Raw genomic sequence first — 12,190 nt, 5'->3', positions numbered from 1 at the left:
TTGGAACGGCCACATCAGAAGAAGTAGAAGCCATAAATAATCGGATAGACGGTTTATCCGAAGATCAGCAGAAGATCCTACATATCTTAGAAGCTCAGACAACCGTCATAAATCAAACCCTTCAAGCGGTTAAGGACAACCGGAAGTATATCGACATGATGATTCGACGACAGGACTATTTAGATCGAGAACTCCAGATGTTCAGCTACTCGTTTGTCGTCAGTACGGCGCTTCGATACGCCGAGAACGCGGTAATGGAATTCCGAATCGGTGTCTCGAATCTACGACAAGCTATCGAAATGTTGGAAAACCATCGACTCAGCTCTTACTTTCTGTCAAGGTCACACTTGTTAGAGACGCTAGAGGAGGTAAACAAACACCTACCCGGAGGAATCTCGTTGATAGAAACGTTGAACGAGGATAACGTCTTCAAATATTACCAGTGGATCACCACTACAGCCGTAGCACTTCCATCTACATTAAGGATTTTCGCAAAATTTCCGTTAGTCACTCCAGAAGGATATTTTGATTTGTATGAAGTAGTGAAATTTCCTGCATATTTCCCTGTCTCTAGAACATTCGCCTATTACCAAGTCGATTTTCCGTATATAGCCCTATCAAGAGACCGACAGCTTTATATGTTATTGGAGGCGCACGACTTACAGAAGTGTAGAACCGGATTAACGACGACTTGCGCACCGGAAGTTGCAGTTTGGAAGCTCCCGTATCAAGCATGTGAATACGCCTTGTTTATGGCGGACGAGCCAACTGTCAATAAATTGTGTAAGAGAAAGGTTACCGTTTACCCCAAACCAATGTTTCGTCGTATCGACGAGGAAGGGACTTGGATATACTCCACCCCCTCGCCTTTAAATCTAGTTATCGAATGCAACCAAATAAGCAGCTCGATGCAACCACAGGTCAAAATGATCAAGTTAAACAACACAGGAATTTTTAAATTGCCAATGGCTTGCGTCGGCCACGTACCCGGTATACGTCTTACGTCTCACTTTCAAGCACGGACCACATTCAAGGTTACCCTTCGAAACCATTATGTAATACCCGCAATAACGGATGTCCTCAATGTTACGGAGGTTGGGATTCTACGAGAATACATCCAGGAAAACGTTACCGCAAGCATAACTAGTGAACGCGGTTGGTCATTAGAATTTTCTGGACGACTACTTCGGGACATAAGTCAGGAAATAAGATCGATAAAGACTGACACCAACGCTTTGAAACCTTCTAACGTATGGACTTCTCCATTCTCCACATGGAATCTGTCACTCATAGTCCCTGTTGTAAGCATTGTAGCTATTCTCGCGATCGTTTGGAGCTGTCGCAAACTATCCAACTGTGTAAGGAGACGAAGACCGGTAATCACATATCCCCCTCTCCGTCAAGAAAACAGAGCGGAATCCGCTCCCCGAGAAATGATCGAGTTGATGCCAGTGGCCGTGGAGACGAGTCCACCTTCGAGGACTCTAGATGAGTTAAAAAATGGGCGGTCGATGTTAATGAGACCCAAACGGGAAGAGTCCGTCGCTTTTCCCGTTGGAGTCGAAACAATTCCTACTCAAATGAGGCGTTTGTAAAATCGCGAGGAAGGACCCGTACCTCCTTAGCGATAATTTTGTGTACAGTTTCACCAGAGAAGAACTAAGACTCAACTATCTTTCTTTTCCTTTATTTAGAAACCACCATGGAAGAATCAACGGCTACTACTCCTACTGAAACGGCGAACACCATGCGAGGACCCGCTCAACGTCCCCTTTTGGATCCCGCACTGGTCGCCCTATTCGAGTGTCCTGTGTGTTACGAACACATGTCGCCTCCGATGTATCAGTGTCCGGCGGGTCATATGATTTGTTCTAGATGCAAGGAGCTAGTACAATGGTGTCCGACTTGCCGTGGGGAAATGGGTAACCATCGAAATCTTGCCTTGGAGAAATTGGCCGAAATCGTGGCTCTACCCTGTAAGTATAGGGACAACGGGTGTACTGAATCCCATATCCTAAGAGAGCGAGAGGCTCACGAAAGAGGATGCTCTTTCAAAACATGTTCATGTCCTACTATGGACGATTTCTGTCCATGGGAAGGGAGCCACCAACAGGTAGTCCCTCATTTAATGGAAGGTCATTCTCTCTCACTCCACCTAAATCATGAGTCTGCGCGAATGCTGATTGTTGGACTAGATTCAATTCAGCCGTTAACTTGGCTCACACGGCTACACTGTTACCAACGAGACTTTCTTATCCAAATTATAAAAACCGAGAACATACAAAATGCCTACCTCCTTTATGTAGTTGTCAGAAACGTCGGAACTCGACAAGACGCGAAAAATTTTAAAGGGAAAATCGAGATTAGAGGAAAGGGCAGACTCGTGGTGTGGGAATCGATCCCGAGAAGTATAACGAGTGATGTCAAAAAAATCACCGGGTCAGGCGATTGCCTAATCTTGCACTCCCGAATGCTAGAAAGAATGCTCGAAAATTCGACTCTATCGATCACGGTGACTATTCAGCCTGGGAGAAACTGGAGCCCAGCGGAAGGGACAGAGCAGGACGGAGAATAGTAATGGCTCAAATCGGTCAAAACTCTTCTAGGAATATTGTGAATGCGGGTATATCTGTCAGAGTTAACGCGGCGAAATTGGGTCACTCACATAAACCATAAATTCTTGAAGTAGTGTGTGAACTTTTGCTTACTAAATTTCACCTTTCTTTATGTCTTGCCAGACAAACCGATGGCGGAATCCACTGAACTCTGGGATCTGGATGACGCCGATCTCGAGGGAATATTTTTCCCAAGCTTCCGCCGAGAGGACCCAAAGCACAAGGTGGACGAACGTGCTCTGCGACACGCCATCAGACGGGTTCGAGGGGCGACAACACCCCGATATCCCGAAATAATCGTTCTCCCTCAGAAGGCAGAGGTCTCCACTGAATTACGAGCGGAGGTGGATGAAGTCAACGAGCTCGCCGAAATACGAGCGATCCAAATTCAAAACCAGAGGAGGTCAGGGATGCGATCGACGACGGCCAGGCCGAACTGTGATCCAAGCGGCAACTCAGATCCCCCAGAGGTGATCGCCCACAACGCTAACAGACTTCGACCATCTCCGCCGGTCGGAACAGAGAGCAGTGCACCTCGACCCCGACTGGGAATGGGCCGGGGACAAGAAATCCTGGAGGTCATGCAGCGCTGCCAAACCTTGTACAGGGAACAGAACGCGTGCGGACGAGCGCGAGGTGGGAACCGCCGACTATAGAAAGGACCAGCCCCTGAAGCTCAAGAGAAAAAAAATATAAGCCAAAAAAAAAAATTTCAAAATTTTCCCAAAAGGAAGGAAAAACCTTCGGATATTGTCCCATAGTCTTATTTTGTATACTCGCGATATTTATATATATCGCCTAATAACCTCCATATTTATATGCTATGATAATGTACGTAATATTTATATTTATATTTATAATTATATTATTATTTATATATACATAATATATGTACTCAAATAAACATGTATTTACTCTAATCGTTCCTTTTCTAATAAACTCATCACTTTACTCGCAAACGTGCATGGTCGCGAAAAATTTTGTATTAAGTAAAGTTGGGCATAAAAATTTTGTGAATTGTTTCGTCCATATTTATGCGGGAGTGTAAGAAGAGAAAATGTTGCGTCTCGCCCCTGCAAATGTAAACTTCCAACATTACCTGGAAGGAATGTGGAAGGGAGCAGGTATGCTGTCCAGGTTGCGGGAGGAATGTCTGTCAACCAAATTTGTCCTCTCACATGTCTTGTCAATTGTCGGTCAATAATAATTGTACACATTAGACGTTGTTTTGTTAAGGGTAAAGTAATGCAGTTGCCACTTCCGGTAAGACGGAGGCATGGACTGACAGCTTCCCGAGCTGCCAGCTAAAATGTTGCTATTCCGAGCAACATTTTAAAAAGGCAAGGAGCTCTGTGAGGTTGCAGACGAGGTCCGTAAATCGCGAAATTCTTCCATTTAAATTACAACAACAGATTACATAAAAAGGAAAAAAAAGAAGAAAAAAAAACTCTTGACCTAGACATCGCGGCGCAAGATGTAACCAACGAGTGTCAGAACACGTGCCGGGACACGTGCCGGAACACGTGCCAAAACACGTGTTAAAAACGATCTATCTATGTCAAAGAACTCTGACACGAAAGGCCATAAATAAATGGAATTATGACGTAAAGACTCATAAATAGGTGAAATTTTGACTCGAGTGCTCATAAATAGTCGATCTAAGAAAACAACTTCGAAAGGGGGGGGCAGTTTAATAGATAGAAAACCATCGCGCTTGAATCGTAAAAGTTCCTAGATGACAGAAACCGCAATTAACGGGCTAAATTATGAGTCCGAGTCATGTAAATTTGTCAACAGTCTCCGAACACAATGGTCAAAAAGACGCCAGATGGACACTCCGAGTCGGACCTTTCCCATGACCCGGGTCGTCCCACGTTTCGCCTAGAAACAAGGGAAAGACCAATTGGAAAACGGGAAAGGGGATGAAGAGCCAATCGGAAATCGGAATAGCGGGCGAAGAACTATAAAAACCCGGGATCCCGAAGGTCGAGAGAGTCTCCTCCGCATCCCGCAAAGAGCTGTGACCTGTGTTGTGTTGTGTCGCCGCCAACGACGTACGACGCCTCCGCACCTCTGCGAGCATCGGTCCAGCGATCTCATCTTCGTCCGCCCCGGGGCTTCGACGGAAGGGAAATCTTCGCCACTCCGAAGGACTGTAGAGAAGTGGACTGTCTATTGTGGATGTAAGCATATATGTTCTCCAATAAACGGGTTTTCTTATGTAAAACACTTGTCATCATTTGCCTCCTCCGTCACTCCCACATGCAAACGTCCCTTAGGTTCATCCTGACCCAGGGATTCACTTATCCCCACCTGTCGGCGGCCTTACACTGTATATTTAGTGAGTGCTTCCTGAAATATAAGTGAGAGCATATTAACTAAATCCATGTCTATGTTATCAGTGATGGACGAGGAAGTGTCTGTAGTATCATTAGTGGTAATTGTTGTATGTGTGTTATTATCAATGCTTGTTACTGGATTATCCTGACAGGTTACGTGATCTTCATTAATGTTAGATGTTTCTGTCTGTTGATGTATTTGATCAGCAACCTGTTGTTTGATAAGTTCAAGTGTTGTTTGTGGAATAAGGTTGTTGTGTATAATTGTTCTTTTTTGATCAACAACCCTTTGTTCGGTGACAGTGAGGTGAGGATACTGTTGTGTGAATCTATGGTGTAGTTGTTGTCTGTATGCTGTCATGTTTGTTTCAAGTTTTGTGATGGTGTAGTAAGTACGGATGATAAACTCGTTCATTTCTACTGTCCATTTCATCCGTTGGCGTGGTTTTCCAGCCTTTGTGGTCTGTGGATGCATTGCCACAGAAACACCAAGGCTGGGTTGGTTCCTCACATCTGTTGAGGGCATTGCAGTAGTCATGCTTGGGCCAGTGCTGCTTTCACCACCGGTAACCAAGGGAGACTGTGACCTATTTTTTGAACGTGAGCCTCTGCCTAACCCACGAACGCGGACCTTGTTAACCCGGGCGACATTCGAGCTGGTATCACACTTTGATCTAGTTATTACCATAATAAATATCACCACAGAATGTGGGTGTGGTCACTCTTAGCTTCATTTCTCCCCATAGACCTTACTGGCATGGGTGTCCCTACCAGGAGCTTGTGCTCCAGCCTGCATTGCCCTATGGATCAGTAAAATTACTGGGCTCTCCCATCATGACCAGGTGGTGACCACGGGAGAGTTATTATTATTATTATTATCTATATATATAAAAACGAATGTATGTCTGTTGTTGTGTGTCTGTCCTTCATGCATTACCACACTATTTATCCGATTGCCATGAAACTTTGGGAAGTTGTTTAATACACTCCCGCGAAGGTTTGTGGCATATGTGAAGACCACTATTTCCCCCCCTTTCAAAAATATATTTATATATGGATTAAGGCTTTCATGTCCAACAGATGGCGCTAACTTCTGACGACCTAAGTTGGCTTTCCTGTGAGGCATTATGCTTTTCTGTTAGAATGGACTAAAGCAGATCATTTTCTATCTATCTATATAAATAAAATATAACGTTTGTTTGTTCCTACCGATTCCTTTCGAATTTTGACACAACGTTGCATTCGAATACGCAAGTGTTTGTATATAATATACACGTCTAAATTCCCCCTACTGGGGGAGATGGACAGGATTAAGGCTTACCGTGAAGAACTCGGCTTCTATTATACTATTTTACATGCGGTTTTTTGCGTTTTTAATTGCGTTTAATAGGTTACGTCAACAGAATATACACTAAAAAGGGATTTTTCAATATTCCCCAGCGGGAAAGGGACAGGATTAAGGCTTACTGTGAAGAACTCTGCTTCTATTTATACTATTTTGCATGCGGTTTTTTGCGTTTTTAATTGCGTTTTAATAGGTTACGTCAACAGAATATACACTAAAAAAAGATTTTTCGATATTCCCCAGCGGGGAAAGGGACAGGATTAAGGCTTACTGTGAAGAACTCTGCTTCTATTTATACTATTTTGCATGCGGTTTTTTGCGTTTTTAATTGCGTTTTAATAGGTTACGTCAACAGAATATACACTAAATAGGGATTTTTCGATATTCCCCAGCGGGGAAAGGGACAGGATTAAGGCTTACTGTGAAGAACTCTGCTTCTATTTATACTATTTTGCATGCGGTTTTTTGCGTTTTAATAGGTTACGTCAACAAAATATACACTAAAAAGGGATTTTTCGATATTCCCCAGCAGGGAAAGGGACAGGATTAAGGCTTACTGTGAAAAACTTGGCTTCTATTATACTATTTTAGATGCGGTTTTTTGCGTTTTTAATTGCGTTTTAATAGGTGACGTCAACAGAATATACACTAAAAAGGGATTTTTCGATAATCCCTTGCGGGGAGAGGGACAGGATTAAGGCTTACTGTGAAAAACTTGGCTTCTATTATACTATTTTAGATGCGGTTTTTTGCGTTTTTAATTGCGTTTTAATAGGTTACGTCAACAGAATATACATAAAAATGGATTTTTCGATATTTCCCTGTGGGGGAGAGGGACAGGATTAAGGCTTACTGTGAAGAACTCGACTTTTATTATACTATTTTAGATGCGTGTTTGATTGCGTTTTAATAGGGTACGTCAAGAGAATGTACACCAAGAAGGGATTTTTTTGAAATTCCCCCCACGGGGGAGGCGTTATACATTTATAATAGATACATTTTGAGCCACAGCAACGCGTGGCCGGGTCTGCTAGTTAAGTTATAATATAAAGTAAATACAATCATTAAAAATTCTTGAAAATATTTCCACTATCATTTTCAAAATTTTTCAAATATAAAAAAAATTATTAAAAAATAATGTACAAACACACACATTTTTCATAAAAAGGTTGAGAAAAGGAAAGGGCTGGTCAGACAGTAGTCCCACAGCTGTCAGTGGTCAGACAATTCATGTACTGTACATGATGATGAACAGTAATAAATTCCAAAGTAACTTTTGCCTATTCAAGACTGAAATGTCCTTATAACTGATGGCATACTATACTATGCTGTTACAAAATACTACAAAATATAAATTTCCTCTATGTTGAGATTCATACATTCACATTAGCCAATAACCTTTAACACTGAAAGGTACAGAAATGTTTTGGGACCAATGCAAAATTACATATAAATGACAAAAATGTATAAATATAAAAAAGTATAACACATTTATAGAAACAGCATGTTAAAACTACAGCACATAGTAAAATAAAACTAGTCATAATGACCTATCAAGCAGTTCTAGTATTTGTATTTATTTATTATTTTACATAAAATAGGAAAAGTCTAATTAAGATTAAAGATTTTCACCTCCACATACCAATAATTTATTAAATAATAAAAGATAATAGATTCAATTCAACAATACTTTTTATTAACTTATCAATAAATTAAAATAAATAATATAATTAATAATTTACCTGTAAACAAAATCCATTAGATTGCACTCTATCTGGATTATAAACAACATTACATTTATATGGTCCAAAGATTGTATTCTTGGGAATTTCTGCATTAGACCATATTCTATATTCTGTTTCAGACTGCTCTAATTTTTTCAAATATAATTTTGCTGGTAGAGGAATGGATTTTATATTTAGTTCAGTTGATGGAATCTATTCAATAAAAATATTTTTATATTATATAGTGATTAAAGTAATATTCATGATATTATTTAAATTTTATTTTAATTTATTTATTTAAAATAATGATTTAATACATGGTTTTCAGAGTAAACTAGCATTAAATGATTTAGGAATACACCAATTACTGATTTTAACTTGCAATTATGAACTCATCAAACAGCCTTTTTTTGTCTGAATTTACCATGATCATGTTTAAAGAACACGAAAAATCCTTTTGTATATTTGTTTGCCATTGAGATTTCCTCAAAATAAATATTCCCCATCTTTAGTTCTCACTCATTTTCTCATATTCAAGTAAGAGTATCTGATAATATCAATTAAAAAGAACTGACAAAAGTTACTTGACTTTCCTGGCACCCAAATAAAAAGTAAGGGAAATGGAAGGAAGTTGAATAGTTTACAATTATATTACAGTATAAAATTTAAACAGTTAAAGTTTAAAAAAAGTAATTTTGTTGAATTATAATAAATTTCTCTGTTTAAAAAGTATTTAAATGTAAAATATACCAAATTATTAGCTAAAATTAAAATTGCGTATGGTTAATCTGTTGAGATTTTATTAAAAAATAATTATGTTATTATTCATTTTTATAAAAAGGCAAAAGACTTCATTTTCAGAGTAGAAATTAGTTTTAAAAAAATTGTAAATGCCAACAAGTAAAATTTACTTGGCATGAAAAAAGAAGTAAGTTTTTCCTCACTTTGAGTTAATACTTATGATGTACAATACATATTGCCTATCCTGTTTTAAATTTAAAAACAATCTACCACAAACATCATTTTACAAAGTTTCAAATTCATCTATTACTTTTCATTTCTTAATAACTTTCAGAATTTTATTTTTTTCAGTTCATAATATGCCCATCCATTAGAAAAAATTGTATATGCTAATAACGAGTAAAATCATCATTAAGTCCAACCCTACTAGAGATACATGACTCCCTCGATCTTTAACCATGAAAATTTAATAGAATCAATCCCCTAATAAATGAATCTCCCAGCAAAATTTCATAAGTTTTTGACAGAAAGCACAGTAGTTATTAAGCTTCAAACAAGGTGAACAGAATCATATACCACACACTCTAACATCCATACATACAAAAATTACCCCCAAATTTTTTTGCATTTCTCAACATTTCAAGGTGTCCTAAGGGGGAAGTCATTTTTGCTGGATCTCCATACTTTCCCTATGTATAACAACCGGGAACGTAAAAATAAAGTCTTTTTCTAGCTCACTGTATTACAAAAAAACCAATGAGAATTGGGCTCTACTTGCCAAACCTATTCTTAGTATTTTACATTATTACACTAATTTAGAAGGAAAAATTGGAGTAGAGAGAATAATTAAGATATATTAGATATTGGTAAACAAGACTATCATGTTTCTTTAAATATAGTCAGTTATAAATCCAGTTCTAATTTAGGAAAAATAAAAAACTGACTATTTAATACAGAAATTCCTTTAATTTATAAATTAATTTAGAATGTAAGAATTTTAGAAAAGAGGAATTTTAAAAAATTAAATAATTACAAGTGTTATCATTCAATAAATTCTGAATAATAAATTATTGTGCAAGGATGCAAGATTTAAGCTGGAAAAAATTTTCTGTAGCATTTTAGTTAATTTTACTAAAAACATTGTAGTAAAATTTTAGAAACTAGCCAACATTTCTCATTCATGAGGCTGCAGAGAACAATACACAATACATTATTGCTTAAACATTTGTTTATTCTCATAGATACTGTACATTATTACAGTGTACGGCACTACAATATAAACATAAATCTATTGTTACAACCAACAAGTATCATACATTATTGAACAATTCTTCTTGGTTTTGATTCACACTAGGTAGCAAAATATGCCGAATGAAAATCAAATTACCATTAACAAATTTTATATAAAATTATAAATACTATTAATGAGTAATATCTTCATGAAGTCCAACTCCACTCAAGTTATGACACTATCTATCTTCCCACTCCTCAATCTATAACCACCAAAATTTAATAGCTACTGTGCTAAATTTTGTTTCTTAATCATTATCCCATCCTAAGGTATTAAATGAAATAGATGCAAACACACACAGATTTTTTTTGTTTCCTTTTTTGGATTCAGAAGGTCTCAAAACTCAGAGAATCAAGTTTGACATGATTCCAATATTTTCCTGTGTTATATACATAACAAGCTGAGAAAGTAAAACACTGTTTTTATTTATTATTCATCAATGAATCCTGTAATCTGTTAAAAAGCTATAAATTTTTTAAATTGTCCCCTTTAATAAACTTTCCAAATTTTATAAATTATTAACAAACTTGAAAAAAATTTAATTGGTAATTTTGTTACACTATCAAAATTATTAAAATAAAAATTGAAAAATGATAGATAAACATAATTTAAAATGACACTATTATTTTTTGCACTTAGTTTTCATTTTTAGGCTGGTTTATTAACACCTGCCCTCAAATTTAAGGTGTAAAGGTTAATTGTGATGGGCTTGGAAGGAATTAAAATACTGTATTTCAAAAAAAATTTTGTTGGCATTAGACTGTGCACTCAAATTTATGATGTTGCGTACTAACACTTTTAAGACTTTGTCATGTAATATCATGTAATAATATGAAGCTTTCAATGCGCAACAAGAAAAAGACATTATGGGTGTTGCAATTTAAATATTTAAAATATCAATTAATGAAATTACATGTGACAGCTCGGTGTCACAAAAATGTCATTGCCCATAATGGCAGAAAAAGTAAAAAATAGTAATATATTCCCAAAGTAGTTAAGAAAGAAAGAATGAACCCAAACACACCTACAATGACACAGGGTAACAACGAAGGTACGGAGGTGGAGAGAATATTCCTCACATACAACCCAACCTTGAAATCCATATACGCATCCATCGCCAAAAGACGTAAGGTCACCATTGCTTAAAGCAGAGGCCCAACTATATACAGTTTGTTACGTAATGGAAAGGACCCATCTGACCAGAGTAGAATGCCGGGCGTCTACCGAATCCCAATGAGAAACGAGAGATTTAATAGGGATCTGATCTACATGGGATCAACGAAACGCTCGATGGAAATCAGAGTTAAAGAGCACAAGGCAGATATACGATACAACAGAGCTACCACGTCACTCGCGGTGTACGCTTCTGAACCGGGCATTAATGTGGACTTCGTGGGAGCCACGTTAATAACCAAAACACCCGGATAGACCACCTCAAATGGCTAGAAGCGATAGAGATTCATAAAGCGCAAACTAAAACGACATGCATTAATTCACGGAGGAGATAGCTCTTTCGCTTGCTTGGCAAGCTTTATTACAAGAGGATGCCTGATGATTTGATTAAGGTCCGATGACACATGAAGTCATGTGACCTTAAAAAAGAATGCAACGCAAGAATATCTAAACACGCGGGAGAAAGACGATTCAGAACAGCACAGAACACGACGGATACAGCACTTGTGTGATGGACATTATGCAATCGAACTATCATCGTTCAAATTTGTTTTTTAAAAGTTCGGAACAGCGTTATATAAAAAAGAATCCAGCAGTTTTAACCTGAGGAAGGACACGGAAGATGTCCGGAAAATATTTGTTGATTTGATTTGGTTATTTTCACACCGATCACGGGCTCAAGTAAGTGTTGTATTTATCTAATATACATCCCGGTGTGTGTGAGAAATGTATCTAAATTAACATTGTTAGAAGAGGCAACAATTCAAATCATTCAAAATGAAAAATCACCACATGTCACTCAGTGTGCACACACACACACACACACAGAACATCAATACCCCAACTTCTCACATCCATTAAAAACACAAGAACATAAAACCCAAGAAACACAACTTTGCATTACTAATGATGGTGGACATTTGGAAACTTAATAAAATACAATTAAAAAAATATATATAGAT

At 37.8% G+C, this 12,190-nt stretch overlaps 1 protein-coding gene across 2 annotated transcripts in view; it reads right to left on the bottom strand.

Moving 5' to 3' along the window:
- LOC136988727 (zinc finger protein 391-like) overlaps positions 1-12,190 on the bottom strand; it is a 45,996-nt gene that overhangs the window by 19,305 nt on the left and 14,501 nt on the right. For both annotated transcript variants that reach the window (XM_067286684.1, XM_067286685.1), the window contains one exon: positions 8,042-8,236. In XM_067286684.1, coding sequence (XP_067142785.1) covers positions 8,042-8,236 — 195 coding nt within the window. The remainder of the gene's footprint in view (positions 1-8,041; positions 8,237-12,190) is intronic.

Source organism: Centruroides vittatus, unplaced genomic scaffold, assembly GCF_030686945.1.
Source record: "Centruroides vittatus isolate TY-2023 unplaced genomic scaffold, ASM3068694v2 scaffold_386, whole genome shotgun sequence".
Taxonomy (NCBI): domain Eukaryota; kingdom Metazoa; phylum Arthropoda; class Arachnida; order Scorpiones; family Buthidae; genus Centruroides; species Centruroides vittatus.
This window is presented reverse-complemented; position numbering and strand designations above follow the sequence as displayed.